This window comes from Haematobia irritans, chromosome 2 (genome assembly GCF_050003625.1).
Source record: "Haematobia irritans isolate KBUSLIRL chromosome 2, ASM5000362v1, whole genome shotgun sequence".
Taxonomy (NCBI): Eukaryota; Metazoa; Arthropoda; class Insecta; order Diptera; family Muscidae; genus Haematobia; species Haematobia irritans.
Window position 1 is genome coordinate 4,568,175 of NC_134398.1, and position 18,458 is coordinate 4,586,632.

The 18,458-nt window shown below is 30.9% G+C and overlaps 1 protein-coding gene across 2 annotated transcripts in view; it reads right to left on the minus strand.

The window, feature by feature from the left end:
- Positions 1–531: 531 nt before the first annotated feature.
- Positions 532–18,458, minus strand: part of LOC142223297 (choline/ethanolamine kinase) — a 29,055-nt gene continuing 11,128 nt past the window's right edge. The window contains exons 2-8 of one of the 2 annotated variants that reach the window (XM_075293164.1): positions 7,026–7,049; positions 6,804–6,910; positions 6,424–6,727; positions 5,873–6,369; positions 5,740–5,802; positions 1,445–1,856; positions 532–1,363 (exon numbers count right to left, since the gene is read on the minus strand). In XM_075293164.1, the coding sequence (XP_075149279.1) occupies positions 1,286–1,363; positions 1,445–1,856; positions 5,740–5,802; positions 5,873–6,369; positions 6,424–6,727; positions 6,804–6,910; positions 7,026–7,049 (1,485 nt within the window). In that variant the 3' untranslated portion in view covers positions 532–1,285. The remainder of the gene's footprint in view (positions 1,364–1,444; positions 1,857–5,739; positions 5,803–5,872; positions 6,370–6,423; positions 6,728–6,803; positions 6,911–7,025; positions 7,050–18,458) is intronic. The other variant, XM_075293165.1, reaches the window with a different exon arrangement.

Here is an 18,458-nt window from a genome sequence, read left to right on the forward strand (position 1 = left end):
TGAGAAAATTATATTAATTTTCTCAACTCTGAACTAAATTCACAATATTGTTTAACCTTTGAAAGAAGCTTGAATTCATATATACAAAGTTAGTGAATAACAACTAACAGTCAGAGAATAGTAAAATACAATACGACGAAAAGGTCTCTTGTGCATAAACAAATGTCAATAGTATAGATATCGCACAATGCCTGCAGCTTTTTGGTATTACCGGCGTTGCGGTCGAAGCGCTGCTTTGACATTTTGTTATAGAAGCATCGACAGTTATAATTTCAAATTGCCTGCCAAAAATTTAGAAGAATAAAACCATTTATCAGAAGGAACTTTGTTATTCCAAAGTAGGCCCTAAATCCTATTGTTCTTAAGTTTCGTAATGCCGGCAGAAAACAGAACTGGGTGAGGCCGACAAAATCTACTTGACATTACAGAATCTTTCCTCATTACTGCCACTTACTGACACAGTTTCACTTCACAGTTTTGTTCTCTTGTATTTTCTACTCTCTGATCCCACCATCAAAAAAGACAACTCACTTTTTTATTTGTCGTTTGCAACTTTATTTAAAAAAACGTGATTCACTGTATGTCAAAGAGAGAAATAGAGATCTCGAAGGCAATTTGCCTACAAGTCCACATTTCATTATCTTAAAAAGGAAGCCTGGGTCTCTATCAAACATCGGAGATAACCCTTGCATAATCGCATTTTTGTTGTTGTTTTGTTTTTCTTCTATCCTAATTATTATCTTATAATTAAGTAAATGTAAGTGATGTATATTGGTTTAAGTATTACATTATCAAATAAATGGGAAGGAAATACATGACATATGTCATTATTATTGAACGGGTTCGCATTAAATTAGGTGCATAAAATACAAAAAAATAAAACAATACCATTGTAAATAACTATAAAATAATCGTAATAATAATAAAAAAAGTATTGCGTTCATTAATCTAACTATAAATGTAACAAAAATATATGTGTGTGTATATAATTATGTATGTAAGAATAAATCGGCGTAAGTGTTTAAGTGAAAAAACCATCACAGCTCTATTCAGAAATATGTAGTCTTAAGACTTTACGTACACAAACGCTCTCTCAGCTCGTGGGCAGCGCAGTAAATCTTTTGTTCTTTCTTTCTTTTTTTTTTTGTAAGACTATTGTGTAGCATTTAACAATAATATTTCTTAAATTAAATACAAAAAATAATAATAATAAAAACCTGTATCGAAATTCGATCAGTACAATTAAATTGACCAATTCTATTAAGTACATTTTAATATATGTCTCCTAAACAGTCATCATATTATCGGTGATAAAGTTCTGCTTGAGAACAAGATATTCATTGATTCTGGTAACAGCATAGTCCTATAGAAAAGACACAGAAAGAAAAAGATATAATTTTATATTCTGTTGTGGAGCTAAGATGCCAGCATTATTTGTGCTTACCCAATAGGCAAATTCTATATTTGATGTAACATTCATCAATGACCATAAAGTCCAAAACAAATGGGACATCATGCGGAATATTTTCACTTCTACATCAACTTCATCAATTTCCTTTTGGCTAGGTTCCCAATCCTCTTCGCTATCATTTAGTTTTTTCAAATAACGTTTAATAAAACAATGTCTCTGTTCCTTAGTGGGGAAGTTTTCACTGTGATAGTAATAAAATGGAAAATCTGGTCGGCTATAGTTGAATGTCCATTCCAAGAAATGATTAGCCAAATCGAAGCCACGATAATTGTATGCACAATATTCGAAATCGATTATTTTAAGATCGGGTACATTGGAAATAATTGTGTGGCCAATGGCTGAGTCAGCTGATGTATCCAAATCCGTGGCAAGTTTGTTTGATGTACTAGAGAAATAGAAAAAACAAATTAAGATGATTAGAAACGAAAGCAAATAGAAGTTTGATGAATACCCAAGATAGCAAGTATTGGTGGAAAAGATTGAACTAGATTAGATGAGATTAGGTAACAAAGTTGCGCAATATTCAACCTTTTGACTCCAAGCAAAAAATCACTTATCCCATCCGAAATAGAAAAATGGAAAAGAGGCTAAAGTGATAGAAATTTCGAGAGATAAATGAGGCAGTACTCAGCAAACAAGCATCGGCTTCGGCCAAAAATCGATAATCGGCCACGAATCGGTCTTCGGCGTCAAGAGACCGATCAACCGAAGCCGAAGCTTTTTGAATAATTTATTTGATATTGAATTATCCAAGTATTGAATTTGTCTCAGTCAAAACACCCAGTACAAGTAATACGTAAGAAATTATAAAAAATCTTGTATTGTCACTATAATATCAAATGAATTACCTCTTATTGTTGTATTTATGCATTTGTTATATTATTTATATTCTAATATTGAACTAAAAAACACAAAATTTCTTTAATTTGAGGAAAATAATCGGCTTCGGCCGATTATTGCTTTTTGCCGAACATCGGCTTCGGCCAAAAAAACCGAGCTCTAGTATTCATAAATGAAATGAACATGAATTTTACATGGGCTTTTGTCAAAAAGGGAGAAGTTATCATAACATATGCATTGAAAAACAAAATAAATAAAAATGAACTTTTTAAATAAAAAAATAAATTAATTGTTGCTCATGTTCCCAAATCCACTTCCAGGTGAATGTGAATCAATTCCACGATTTTCGTGTCCTACAATCCACTTTCACCGGAATTTTCGTGAAATCAATTCACTTGCAAAAGTCTTGGTGAAAGTTGAATTATGTCCAAGATGGGTGTATTTCCGGTTTAAAAAAAGTACTCGCGAAAAAAAATTGAAATGTTTTATATTTAATACATGAGTTTTATTAAAACTGCGTCATTTTTAATTAAAAAAATAATAAATTATAATAAGTCTATTGATTCCAATTATTTTGATTTCCGCCTTAGTGAATTTTTGGGTGATTTGTGCTACCCAGCTGGTTACAGAAAAGTTCAAAAAAGAGCATGGATTTAAGAACACCAAATTTTCACGTTCGTTGATTTGACGTGAATAGTGGAAGTGGAATTGAAGTGGATATCGGAACATGGTTGTGTTTTTCTATATTTTTTCCCTTTTTACCTCTATGCAAAGTTCTTTCGAAATTGATCGCTACACTTTTCAAATATTTTTTTAGAAATTTCCATTATTTTATTTATTAAGAAAATTGAATAAAACAAAGGATTTGTTTATATCACCCATAGAAAACTTCTTGTGAAGTGAAAAAAAAGCGCATCCTAGAAGAGCATTTGTACATTACAAGTAATGGACAAGGACGCATTTCTAGAAATTTTCTTTGCTGGTTAGGTATTAAAAAATCACAGTTTGTGAGGCTTTTGAGTCCCTTTCGAGAGAATTTCTGCGTTATTTTATGAGAGTTGCACAATCCATGTACCAAAGGAATACTGGAAACCGTGAACCACACAGTTCGAAGACGTGCGAAAGGTCGGTACCAGAGAACGGCTGTGATCTACCGCAACCGACCAGTGTATTTAGGAAACACCAATATTTGCAATCTTAAAACTACTACCACTAATATCCAATGCAACCGACGACTGTCGGTGTTTGTTAGTATGGGTGTTGGTGTCTCGAAAACACCGTAGTAAAGCAATCACACAAATTGGTTACCCATATCTCAGCAGTTTGGTATTCTCTAATTTGATACTCTCTCAATTCTCTTGAGCTAATGCCAACTGCTGGTAATTGTTGTTGTTGAGTGCAATCACACTTAAGTGCTACACTGGATTTTTGTTTACCGAGCGTTGTTACGATGTCTATTGGTTTAAGATTGCAAGATACTGCATACGAACATTGTTATATACTAGTGGTGTTTTTATTCTCGCATTTGTATCAATGTAAAAGATCGCATGGAATTTGGTGTCTTACTCACTGCCACCGACATTTTGTGGGTAAGATTGCAATACGAAAAAATCCACCGGTTGCAGTTCTCTGGTCGGTACATCACCGCAAATGGTTATTTTCTCTATTCTCTCGCTCTGTGCAATGCAAATTAGTGCAGATTGTCGATTCGATAAAGTAGCTATGATCACTGATCGTAGCCGAAAGTACTCGATTAAAAGGGAAAAGTAATTTCTGGATTTTGTACGATGGGTTGTTGCCGTTCGTTTTTTATGAGCCTCTATAATTTTTTCGATAAATTCGATTTTGAGCGCTTTTTTTGCATTTTTTCGCTAGGACATAGCTCGAAAAAATGCTGTGAATTTCGTAAAACAACAAAGTTGTAGCTTTTGATTCGGCCAACAAAAATTCTGAATATTTTAAGTAGCTCAAGTTTCTTCGTCATCCTCAAAACCCCACTTTTTAACCAATTTTTTCCGTTTTTCGAACTATTGAACATTTTACGAAACAATCAAGGGAAGAAATGTAGCCTATAAAATTATGAATAACCTCCAAAATTTATAGGCTGAAGGCTTCACAGCATTTTTCGAGTTATGGTCATGCGAAAAATAGAAGAAAATTGCAAAAAGAAGTGCTCAAAATGGAATCTTGCGAAACAATTTTAGAGGCTCATAAAAAACGATCGGCAACCAATCTAGCAAAATCCAGAAATTACTTTTCTCCTCTCATCGAGTACTTTGGGCTGGGATAAGGGATTTTTTGTTTAGAATTCTTGTGTTGTGTAATTGTGGCTGTAGGCTACTACAATCAAACGTTGTATATCAAAGCCCATAGTCATATCAGTTGTTTAACATTTCTCATGTCGACTGAAGAAAGTCGATTTCAGAGATTTTTAATCTAAATGATGTTTTCCGTTTTCCGAAATCGACTGTCTAGTCTATTTGATTGTTTGTTATTCGTACAAAATTTACAAAACATATTTTATGTGTAAAAAATAAATTTTATTTCAAACATCGTTGGTTTAGTAGTACTCGTACTGACTGACTAGAGCTCGACCGAAGCAGGAAGTTTTTTTTTTGGCCGCAGCCGATGTTCGGCAAAAAAAACAATAATCGGCCGAAGCCGAAGCCGATTATTTTCCTCAAATTTGTACTTAAAGAAATTTGGTGTGTTTTAGTTTAATATTAGAAAATTTTTTCAGCAAATGCATAAATACAACAATATAAGGTAATTCACTCCAGTAGTTTGATATTATAATGACAAAAAATGATTTTTTAATTTTTTTTTCGTTTTATTTGTACTGGGTGTTTTGACTGAGACAAATCAATATCAAATAAATTATTCAAAATGTTTCGGCTTCGGCTTCGGTTAATCGGACTCTTGACGCCGAAGGCCGATTATCGATTTTTGGCCGAATGCCGAAACCGATGCTTCGGTCGAGCTCTAGTACTGACGCAATCAGATGTGGGTAGTTGAATTAGACGATAATTCCTGTTTATCCTGCATAACTCACCACTCAAAGTTCATCACGTTGGTATCAAAATGGACTGAATAGTGGACCTAAAATATCGTGCTGCCAGAATATCCAGAATTTATCGAAATTAATTAGCAGCGTCATTGGATTGTAACCCATGTTTAATGACGGCCAAATTACAAACGTCAACTTATCCAAGCAAGTTATCGGCCTATTTAGACAAAAATTTGCATGGCAATTGCTATTGCTCTCATTCTTGCAACGTTTTTAGGGTCTTATAGACTTGGTTATATATATGTTGAAATAAATAAATAAATTGATGATCAAGTCATCAAGGTGCTTTGGTGGAAAATGGGAGCCACCGTTATGCATAATATTAATAATATTACAAATTTCTTTTTTTTTTAGTACTCACCCATTTTCAACATCATCACTGTTCATTGATATGTTTTCCAACGAAGAATCCTCGGCATTGCAACTGTTCGGGAAAAAAAAACAAATATTAGCAAAACTTTTGAAGAAAATCGCACACAATTTACAAAACTCACTCTAATGCATCATTTGAGCTTTTTAACAGAATATTGCCCTCCTGTAAATCATTGTGACAGAAGGCCACGGGACAATTGGCTTTCTTTATCACTTGCTTCATCCATAGGGCCTCTTTCTCAAAATCAATAGCTCTCATGTGTTGGGCACTTATTAGCTCATGATCTTGCCAGTCGGTGCGTGATAGAATTTCTGGTATATGACGTTGCCAACGTTCCATGCAATTCCATATCCAATCGGGTTCCTTAGACATGGGAATATTCAGGCTATGGATTTCAGCCATTTTCTCAGCAATTCTCAGGGATATCTCAGGCAGGGCCAATTCGGATGTATGCAAAGCTCTTGCTGGTATGTATTGTTCAATGCGGCCACCAGGGAATATACCATAAAGGCGAGGTCCAAAATGACGTTCACTTAGCAAGGCAAATACCACAGATTCGGTAATCATTTGCTCCAAAGCATCTTCACCATGAGATTGACCATAGATACGTAAAAGAACCTGAGAATGAGATTATGGATTAATCTGATAAGAGATTTTTTTAGGAAATCTTACCTGTTTCGGTTCCTTGTGCCTTAAGGCAGTTGTTAATGTGGATGATGTGCTGTCATAGCGTTTACGTTTATTTCCATTGCAATCACCGGCTGTAAGCAGGTCACTGAAAACTGGTTCATTTCTATTTACGTCATTATCTTGTGGCGGAGACAATGTGGTAGACGATGAAGGCGATAGTGTTGATGATGGTGATGATGATGAGGTCGTTGCTTTTCTCTGCAAACCCTCCACCGAATCATTTGCCTCACTTGTAGGGTTATCTTGAGGCAAGCTTACATAATACAAGAGATTGGAAAGTCCACCACTTGAAATGAAAGAAATACAAAATATCACATATTGATTATTAACACATGTGGGAGTAATATTGACGTCATAAATACCTGATACGTTTGACAATCAGTTTATCGGGAGAAACTTCTTTCCATTCGCCATTCAAGTAATCACGACATATACGACCTGCCGCTTGACGTATTTCCTCAAATGAAGCCTATACGATGATGATGACGTAGGGGGAAGTTGTAAGAAGCAAAGAAAAAAAGAGGAAATCTTTTGTTAGTTTAAGGTTCAGGGAGATATGCTGATATCTTTAATTAGGGCCATACTTGCGCTCCAAATAATTGGCGAACCTTTTCATGTGAAATTGGTTTTTTGCCAATTTTACGAGACACGTTTTGTTTCATTTTTAAAATTTTGTAATAATTTTAATGTTTGTTGTTGTTGTTGTTATTTTATCGTGGTTTCGTTTATTTTTTTTTTTTTTCACCAAAAATCGTTTTACAAAAAAATATCACAATTTATTTTTTAATTCGATTTTTCGAAAAGGAAAACGTTTTAAAAAAAAGACAAAAACCAACGAATGATATAACCGACAATATTTGTTATTATTTAAAGGATACGGGAGGATTGTTTTACTTAGTATATAAAAAAAAAACAAATGACTGATGTTCTTGGGTTTAAAGTAGTATTAAGGATGAATGATTCCGTAAAGGCACTTTTGTGAAGAGGTTTAAAGAAACTAAACCTCTGCCTTTGGTGCTTGGTGCTTTTTGGTGGTGGTTGATTAATTCTATTGTGCAATTGTGGTATTGAATTTTCTCGTTTCTGTGCTTGACACCGAACACCGCCACTCGGTGACCACAAAACTAAGGCACAGCACGCTCAGCTCATTCATACAAACAAAACTAGGTGGTTTCCCCTCTTTTGGCCTATTCCCTCAAGTCCTTAGGTGGTGGTGCTTTACAACATATGCATGTCTAAATGTCGCCAAGGCAATGTCACAATTTTTCCCTCTGCACTTTAAATTTGACACGCGATGAACAATCCTGCATTAATAAGAGGAAAATATGCAATTTTTGTTCATTGAAAAAGACGAGGTCACCACAATACCGATTAAAATCTCTATTACGGACAAATTCGATGTTTACATTATTGGCCACTACAATTCTCTTCTCTTCTTAACCTTAATGCTTGGAAATATTCGAGAATACGATTTAGTTGTTTTATAGGCCGCTTCTTGCAAATTTCTCAAATATATTCCATATAAAATTGCCGGTATGCAGTGGTTGCAGTAGCTATTCGGGTGTCTATATTCTCTGATTTTTTGGTCTCTTTTTTTGTTTCTTGATGCTAAGAAAAGCATTGACATTTAAAGCGCATGCTCTGTGGAACTTTTGGGGAATTTACTTTACACCTACCCCTTCCTAAAAGTGCATACGCCCAAATCTCAATTTATGATGCACATAGAAAAAATAGTAAACTGAAATTATAATGAGATTAACGGTAGGCAAGGCAAGACAGTTCGTATTGAATTTAGCCCACGTAAAAATTGCAATCTCGCGTATAACATAAATAAACAAAAAATGGCATTGTTATCAATGCATTTTATTTGCAATTATTATAGGATGTGTTCAAATTATGCAAACTTCGAGCATGAGACATTAAATGACGAAAAAATCTATACTCTCCATCGTACTAACAGATTTCCCAATGATTATATTGTATATTTTTATTTAAGTTTTCGAAAAGCATTTGGTTCACCATAAAAACAATTCTGGCTATGATCTTGGGATAAGGTATTGAAATTGGAATTAGAAATAACAAAATTTGAAAACGTCCATAGAATGGGGCATGAACGCAGCTACCCTCATAGCTGAATTCCAGAACTTTTTTATACTTTTTTTTAATTTTTCCGAAATCAATTTAGGAAGTTGCAGCAAATAAAATCCTGGATATAAGTACTTAGTCGACAGAAAACAAATGTTATGGAAAATTTGCGATTTGTGAGGTGTGACGAGCTTGGTCAAAAACTATTTTTATTCGCCAATCAATGTCGTCAGTCTTCACTTAATTGCCGAACCGGCTCAATAATTTACCTTAAAACAGACCCAGAGAAGAGAGAACATCACCTTTCGCACGCCTGGGATCAAACCTGGAGAATATATTTTGCCAAATACCACCAATTTGACAAGGGCCAAGAAGGAGGTGTGAGGCGCTTGGTCAAAAACTATTGTTCGCCAATCAAAGTCGTTGTTTTTCAATTAATTGCCGAACCAGCTCAATAATATGCCTTAATACAAGCGTTGCCCAACATTTTGCCAAAATTGGACCAAAATTCGTACCATCGGAAAATTTTTCCAAATTAAATTAATATCATTTAAAAGTTAAAAATTTTCCAAAATTTTACTTCGATAGAAAATTTTTATTTCTATGGAAAATTTTGCCAAAAATTTGTCAAACTTTTATGTCTATAGAAAATTGTATTAAAAATTTCTTTTTATAGAAAATTTTGTCAAAATTTTATTTTTATAGAAAATTTGTCAAAATTTTATTTTTATAGAAAATTTTGTCAAAATTTTATTTTTATAGAAAATTTTGTCAAAATTTTATTTTTATAGAAAATTTTGTCAAAATTTTATTTCTATAGAAAATTTTGTCAAAACTTTATTCTTATAGAAAATTTTGTCAAAAATTTTATTTCTATAGAAAATGTTGCCAAAATTTTATTTCTATAGAAAATTTTGCCAAAATTTTATTTCTATAGAAAATTTGTCAAACGTTTACTTCTAAAGAAAATTTTGTCAAAATTTTATTTTTATAGAAAATGTTGTCAACATTTTTTTTTAGAAAATTTTGTCAAAATTTTATTTTTATAGACAATTTTGTCAAAAATTTTATTTTTATAGAAAATTTTGTCAAAATTTTATTTTTATAGAAAATTTTGTCAAAATTTTATTTCTATAGAAAATTTTGTCAAAACTTTATTCTTATAGAAAATTTTGTCAAAAATTTTATTTCTATAGAAAATTTTGCCAAAATTTTATTTCTATAGAAAATTTGTCAAACGTTTACTTCTAAAGAAAATTTTGTCAAAATTTTATTTTTATAGAAAATGTTGTCAACATTTTTTTTTAGAAAATTTTGTCAAAATTTTATTTTTATAGACAAGTTTGTCAAAAATTTTATTTTTATAGACAAAATTTTATTTCTATAGAATATTTTGTCAAAATTTTATTTCTACAGAAAATTTTGTCAAAACTTTATTCTTATAGAAAATTTTGTCAAAAATTTTATTTCTATAGAAAATTTTGCCAAAATTTTATTTCTATAGAAAATTTGTCAAACGGTTACTTCTAAAGAAAATTTTGTCAAAATTTTATTTTTATAGAAAATGTTGTCAACATTTTTTTAGAAAATTTTGTCAAAATTTTATTTTTATAGACAATTTTGTCAAAAATTTTATTTTTATAGACAATTTTGTCAAAATTTTATTTCTATAGAAAATTTTGTCAAAATTGTATTTCTATAGAAATTTTGTCAAAATTTTATTTTTATAGAAAATTTTGTCAAAATTTTATTTTTATAGAAAATTTTGTCAAAATGTATTCTTATCGAAAATTTTTGTCAAACATTTTATTTCTATAGAAAGTTTTGTCAAAATTTTATTTCTATAGAAAATTTTGTCAAAATTTTATTTCTATAGAAAATGTTGTCAAAGTTTTATTTCTATAGAAATAGTTATCAAATTTTTATTTTTATAGAAAATTTTGTCAAAATTTTATTTTAATATTTTATTTCTATAGAAAATGTTGTCAAAATTTTGTTTCTATAGAAAATTTTGTCAAAATTGTATTTGTATAGAAAATGTTGTCAAAATTTTATTCTATAGAAAATTTGTCAAACGTTTACTTCTAACGAAAATTTTGTCAAAATTTTATTTTTATAGAAAATGTTGTCAACATTTTTTTAGAAAATTTTGTCAAAATTTTATTTCTATAGAAATTTTTTTCAAAACATTTTTTCTATAGAAAATTTTGTCTAAATTTTATTCTTATAGAAAATTTTGTCAAAATTGTATTTGTATAGAAAATGTTGTCAAAATTTTATTTTTATAGAAAATCTTGTCAAAATTTTATTTTTATAGAAAATTTTGTCAATATTTTATTTTTATAGAAAATTTTGTCAAAATTTTATTTCTATAAAAATTTTTGTCAAAATTTTATTTTTATAGAAAATTTTGTCAAAATTTTATTTCTATAGAAGATTTTGCCAAAATTTTATTTCTATAGAAAATTTTGCCAAAATGTTATTTCTATAGAAAATTTTGACAAAATTTTATTTCTACTGAAAATGTTGCCAAAATTTTATTTCTATAGAAAATGTTGACAAAATTTTATTTCTACTGAAAATTTTGCAAAAATTTTATTTCTATATAAAATTCAATTCAATTTCTTTATTGTTTAATAATAGTTACAATATTCATTTATATAAATTTAGCTATATAATTTCTATATAAAATTAACTTTTTTTTTCTCTAGAAAAGTTCATAAATAACTTTTCTCTCTAGAAAAGTTCATAAATAACTTTTCTCTCTAGAAAAGTTCATAATTAACTTTTTTTCTAGAAAAAAGTTCATAATTAACTTTTTCTATAGAAAATTTCATAATGAACTTCATTCTATAGAAAGTTTGGTATGATTTTTTTTTTCTATAGAAAAAGTTCGCAATTAACTTTTCTCTCTAGAAAAGTTCATAATTAACTTTCCACTCTAGAAAAGTTCATAATGAACTTTTATATAGATAGTGCACATTTTTCTATAGGAAATTTCATAATGGACTCTTTCTATAGAAACGTTTATAATGAATTATCATTATGAACTTTTTTTTATAGAAATAAGTTTGCTATGAATAATGTAAATGCATAATAATATTTTATTTATAGAAAAGTTCATAATGAACAATTTTCTATGGAAACATTCATACTGAACTAATTTCTATGAAAAGGTGCATAATGAAATTGATTCTATAGAAAGTTCGGAAGGAAGTTTTTTTAATGAACTTTTCAAAATGAACTATTTCTATAGAAAAGTTCATAATGAACCTTTTTTTTGTATAGAAAAGTTTATAATTAACTTTTCCTATATAGAAAAGTTCATAATGAACTATCTCTATGGAAAAATACATAATGAACTTGGGTCTATAGAAAGGTCGGAATGATGTTTTTTATAGAAATGTGAAAAATGAACTTTTCACAATGAACTATTTCTATAGAAATGTTCATAATGAACTGTTTTCTATAAAAATTTTTCATAATAAACTTTTTATTTCTATACACTCATAGAAAAAAGTCTGCTAAAAACAGCAGTCGATGTCTGCTGTTATATTTCTGTACTTCAGGGCCTAATGAAGAACAATTTATACAATTTTTAGGCTATAAATTTTTCCCCAAAGCATATTTAAGAACCAAAAGTAGTTTTTGGTGTATTTTTGCATTGTAATATACTTACAAGCTCCTAAATACGATCAGCAAATATTTTGTTTGCTGTTATGCCTCAATTTTTTAAATATTCAGATTTTTTGTCAAATACTATAGATATTCATAAAATATTGTTTTAATTATGTTAGGATAGCTCCTAAGTTGACATTTTTATTTGTTTTAGCCAAAATAAAACATGTTTTAGTGTAATCTAGCTTCAAAAATAGCAGGAAATGTTTGTTATTTCAGCAAACAGTGACTGCTGTCCCTTTTTCAGCAGACTTTCTGCTGTTTTAGCAGACTTTTCTGCTGTCCCTACTAACAAATTTCTTTGGGTGTATAAAATTTTGAAAAATTACCGATTTGACGAAAATGGACCAAAATCAAACAAATTCCATTTGGTCCGACCATTGGACCAAATTTAAAAATTAATAGGTTTTTGGACCAATTTTGGTCCGATCGGACTAAAATGTCAACCCTGCTTAATACAGACCCAGAGAATAGAGAACATAATTTTTCGCACGTGTTCGAAGGGTGTGGTTCACTATTTCTAGTGTTTTTTGTACATGGATTGTACAACTTTTTTTTTTTGTTTTGAATACCTACCCTGCAAAAAAATCTAGAAATTCTTCCTGGATCATTTTGTTCTAGAAATGTGCTTATTTTCACTTCACAAGAAGTTTTCTTGAAGTGATGTAAAAAAATCCTTTGTTTTACTTAATAATCGTATTAAAATTTTCTTAATTCTTCCTTGGGAGAAAAATAAAATAATGAAAATTTCTATAAGCGATCATTCACCAGTACCAATTTATCCTCTTTCCTTTTTTCTACAATTTTCGGACACTATTCGTGGTAGAAACAAAAATAAGACTACGATCTGGTACAAATTTAGACAGAAGCCTTTTGCGAGGAGACACCATCTATAACTCTTGAAAAGTTCCTAAACACACAAAATTTTGGATTGGTTTACTATTAAACTCAAAGCAATTTGTTATAAAACAGCGGAAAATCAGCTAAACAACAAAAAGCGTGCTCTTGTTTTAAGCAGACATTTTCCTATGGGTGTAGCGACAAGAATTCCTGAAATTCCCGATTCTGAAAATGTTACTCAACGAATTTTCAAAATCCGAAATCAGTTTTTTGAATATTCCAGATCGATATTGGCAAATATTTTTAAAATCTACCTAAAGCAAAACTTTGTTTCATGAAATTAAATTTTGGGGTCAATACAAAATGCATTTTAATACATTTGTTTGTTGTTTTTACTGCTTTATCCTTTTCAGCAAAACTTTTCTCCCCTGTCTACTCTCAAATTTCATTGATTGTATTTTCTTCTCAGTGTACCTTTGCTATTTTATTTGTATAGTTTCATGACAAGATTACCTTTTCATACTGTTATATTTTGCTAATGCAATCCCAAACTAGTTTTTTTTCGTTCTGCAAAAATGAGGGTAGTAATTTGGGATAATGTAATTTCACGGCCGTAATGCCACTGTACTATGTGTACAACGGGAAGGGGAGGTTAAAACGAGTTTCGAACTATATGACGTGAGCGCATACAAGTTTCAGGATATTAAACAAAAAATCCTTGTTCTATGGGATAAGGGGAAAAACACATCGAAAAGTTACACGTGCTCACATAAGGATATACACGGTAGTAGAACATTTAACATCTGAGGTCACAAACCCCTAAAAGGTGGGATAGGAAAGAATTAAAGTTACAAAACCAATTAATTTTCGTAACGAAAAATTTTTTATTACACACATACATACATATTTTAATATATAGTTTGATTGATATAAAGGATTTCCAAAATCTGGAAAATCTTCTGAATATAGTCTACCAGTGAGAAAAATTAGTTGGTTTGGTATGGTATACAGTCAAAGAAATTTTGTCAACCAAAGAAATTTGTTATTAGACACAAAGCAGAATAATACGCACATTTCTCAGTTGTTTCTGTTAAAAAATCTTTTGGTTTAGTAACAATAACAAAAAAAATCTTTTTTTGGCCATATTTCCCTTTAACTATAGAGAGCAATATCAATCGTAACCAGATTAATTTCTGTTAGAAAATTTACATATTAGCATCGTAGACTTCCATTGAAGGCGTTATACATTTATCTTGAAATTGATTTCCAATCATATTTCCGCTGTCAATACAATTTTGGCCTAACGAAATAAGTTATTTTTATAGCTCCTTGGCACGAGTTTTTATGATGAAAGTTCAATTCCTGACAAGAACTACAATAAAAATACAAAGTCCTTCCCTACTCTACCATTAAATGCTGATGGCATTTATAGCTACAATTGCAAATTTATGATAACGATAACAAGACTTTGTAAAGGTAATGAAGAACCACCAATTAGGCAAGTTTAATGTATATACATTTATAGTCAAAAAAGCTGTCCAAACACCAAGAAGTTTGAAAATAAAAAAAAAACGTCACTGCTCACTAAAATAAAAAACTTTGTCTGCTGTTTTAAAACTCGATTCCATGCTTGGCTGAAACAACCACAAAATGTTATCTACACTGAAAAAAAAAGCATACTCGGTTCCAAAGATTTTGTCATTACTTTAAAAAATTTGGTATTGATTCCGAGCCAAAGAAGCGGAGAATACAAGTAAGGATACTTTTAAGACACAATTCTCTTTTAAATTTGGGTTTTGTGTACTTGCTTCTAGGAAGCAAATTTTAATTTTTCGCTTTCTCAGCTTATTTTCTTCATATGCTATCAAAGTCCTTTAAAAACGAGTTAACGGCAACTTTATTTTCCAAATTAGGACTCGACTTCCAGTAGAAATTATGCTATGTTTGAAGTAAAAAACTTCTTTAAAATAAAGTTTTGAAAAACATGTCCTATATTTGAACGATTTTTTGCTTTGTAGTCAAGATGCAAAAAGAAAACAAATTTAAAGACAATTTCATTAAATTTAAAGAATTTTTCTGAATTATTAAAGTCAAGTTGACCTTAGCCCAAATATTTTTTCTTTCATGTTATGATACCCATTTTTAAGTCAAATCACTTAATAATAAGGACATTACGACTTCATTGAAAAGTTTATCGACTTTTGGACAAGGAAAAAACTTTATATTAGAGAAATGCGTCTTCTATGCTAAGCAAAATTTGCATTCGTATGTTAAAGACATGAAATCTTTGACTTCACGACAATATTTTTTTCAGTGTATGGATGTTTTGCAGCACAATAAAAATAAAATATTAATAGTAAATAATTTTGTTCTATTAATAATAAAAAATAAATATTAATAATAAATATTTTGTATTGCATTACATTAAAAAGAGTGGAATATAAAAAATACCAGTTTCAGAAAAAAAAAGAAAGTCTATGGTCGATGTAACTCTCAAAGACAGTGGTAAACTAGGCCAGTGTGGACACATCAAACGAGCGACACGCAGTGGAATAACATACAGACCTGTCAGAACGCTGCCCTTAGAACTGCAACAGCATGTCTCCCCAGTCCACCCCTGGATCAGCTTTATGCGGAGACCAAGATAATCCCAGTGCGTCGACACAATTACATTTTGTCAAAGCAGTACCTCTTGCGTTGCTATTAAAGTTGTCATCCAAATCACCATCTTGTGGATAGGAAACCTCTACCCAGGAATGTAAGATTTGATTTTCACCTTCTAGAGCTCGAGATCCAGCTTTATAAAAAAGGGCCTCTAAATCAGGCAGCATACCAGACAGGTCTGAACAGAATTCATGAGGATACTGTAGCTGAAGCGGTGAGAAGCTACAATATTAATCCTGTTCTCGAAGCTCGACCACCGCCCATAGCACCGGAAGAGAGAGACCTCCTACGGAAGACAAGGTTAGTTTTGACCCAACTAAGATCAGGCAAGTGCAGCCGCCCCAATTCCTACTTATCAGTGATTGATAGCAGCGTAGTTGGCGTATGTCCCATCTGTAATCAAGGACCACATGGCACTCGTCACCTTTTCGCTTGCCCACCTAAGCCTACTCGTCTCACCACCAGATCACTCTGGACACTAATTGAACTACCAAAGCATAGAACAAAATGGATGAAACTACATTAAAAACTGTTACAACAACAATAAAGTTATTTGATTTTAGATGAATTTTGCAAATATGAGAAAATTTTCGTTATTTTAACCCTTTCACTACCGATGTCCACTTATACGGACATTCGTAAAAGACACCAAATTCTATTTTCCCACTTAGTTTGGATTTTTTTCTCGATGTTATTTTAAAGTAGAGGCTTTAATCTAAATAAGCTATAAATATTTTCCATATTGGTGAGCACTAAAATACATATTTATAAACTTCTTTAAAAATAAACGAAAAATACGAAAATTTGAGACAATTTTTCTACTATATGTTTCTAGTAAATGGACATTCATACAAAAACTATAGCTGATACTTTTTCGAGTTCTTTATTGTATTTTTTATCACACTTTGAACGATATTATAGGCCAAATAGCGCTTATTTTCGTAAGGCCTTGTGACCAATTCTAGAATTAAGTTTTCAGAACAAGCTCATATAGCTCTTGAAGTAATTGAAGTAGGTTCTCAAAATGACAATTTTTGTTCTACATGCTGTTAGTAGCAGTAGAAACAGACGAAAAATTAAAGTTTTTAAAATTAGGTTTATTTCGGTAGTGAAAGTGTTATTTAAGGGTTAAAATTTTCTAAAATTTGTAAATTTTATTTACAATTTTGTCTGTCTCAAACTTTGTATAGAGCTTGACATTTTAACTAGCTTTAATTCCAATATTTTTCTTCAAAATGTGTAATTTCCTTAACCAAGAGAAATATATTTTTTATACACCCAAAAGAAATTTGTTAGTAGGGACAGAAAAAAAGTCTGATGAAAAAAGGAAATCAGTCACTGTTTGCTGAAATAGCAAATATTGTCTGCTATTTTTTAAGCTCGATTACACTAAAACATATTTTAGTTTGACTGAATCAAATAAAATTGTCAACTTAGGAGGTATCCTAACATAATTAAAATAATATTTTATGAATATCTATCCAAAAATCTGCAAATAAAATGTTTGCTGATCGTATTTAGGAGCTTGTAAGTATATTGCAGTGAAAAAATATACCAAAAACTACTTTTGATTCTTAAATATGCTTTGGGGAAAAATGTATAACCACAAAATGGTTTTAAGCTGGAATCAAAAACAACAAAATGATTGAAGAATAAACCAACAATCACAAAACAAAACGAATTGTATAATTTGTTGTTCGTTATAGCCTGAAGTACAAAAATATAACAGCAGACATCGACTGCTGTTTTTAGCAGACATTTTTCTATGAGTGTAATAATTATTATACCCTGCGCCACACTGTGGAACAGGGTAATATAAGTTAGTGCATATGTTTGTAACACCCAGAGACGAGATATCTTTCGCCCGATATGCACTAATATGGACCCAGCAGCCAGAGTTTTATACCGATTTGCTTGAAATTTTGTACAAACATAATACTTAGTCGTATAGTCAAGTGAGCAAAATTTGATTGAAATCGGTTCAGATTTAGATATAGCTCCCATATATATATTTCACCCGATATGGACTTATATGGCCCCAGAAGCCAGATTTTTGGCCGAATTTGGTTGAAATTTTGCACTAGGAGTACAATTAGTAGTATAGTCAATTGTGCAAAATTTGATTGAAATCGGTTTAGATTTAGATATAGCTCCCATATATATCTTTCGCCCGATATGGACTAATATGGTCCTAAAAGCCAGAGTTTTGGCCCAATTTGGTTGAAATTTTGCACAGGGAGCAGATTTAGCATATGCGTGCCAAATTTAGTTGAAATAGATTCAGATTTAGATATAGCTCCCATATATATATTTCGCCCGATATGCACTTATATGGACCCAGAAGCCAGAGTTTTAGCTTGAAATTTTGCACAAGGAGTACAATTGGTAGTATAGTCATGTGTGCCAAATTTGATTGAAATCGGTTCAGATTTAGATATAGCTTCCATATATATTTTTCGCCCGATATAGACTTAAATGGCCCCAGCCAGACTTTTGGCCCAATTTGGTTGAAATTTTACACTAGGAGTACAATTAGTAATATAGTCATGTGTGCCAAATTTGATTGAAATCGTTTCAGATTTAGATATAGCTCCCATATCTATCAGAGGTCAAAGTTGTAGTCCGATTGAAATTTTGCACATGGAGTAGAATTAAAATACTAAGTACGCATGTCAAATTTGGTTGAAATCGGTTCAGATGTCTATATAGCTTCCATATATATGTTTTTTTCCGATGGAAAATTTTAAAAT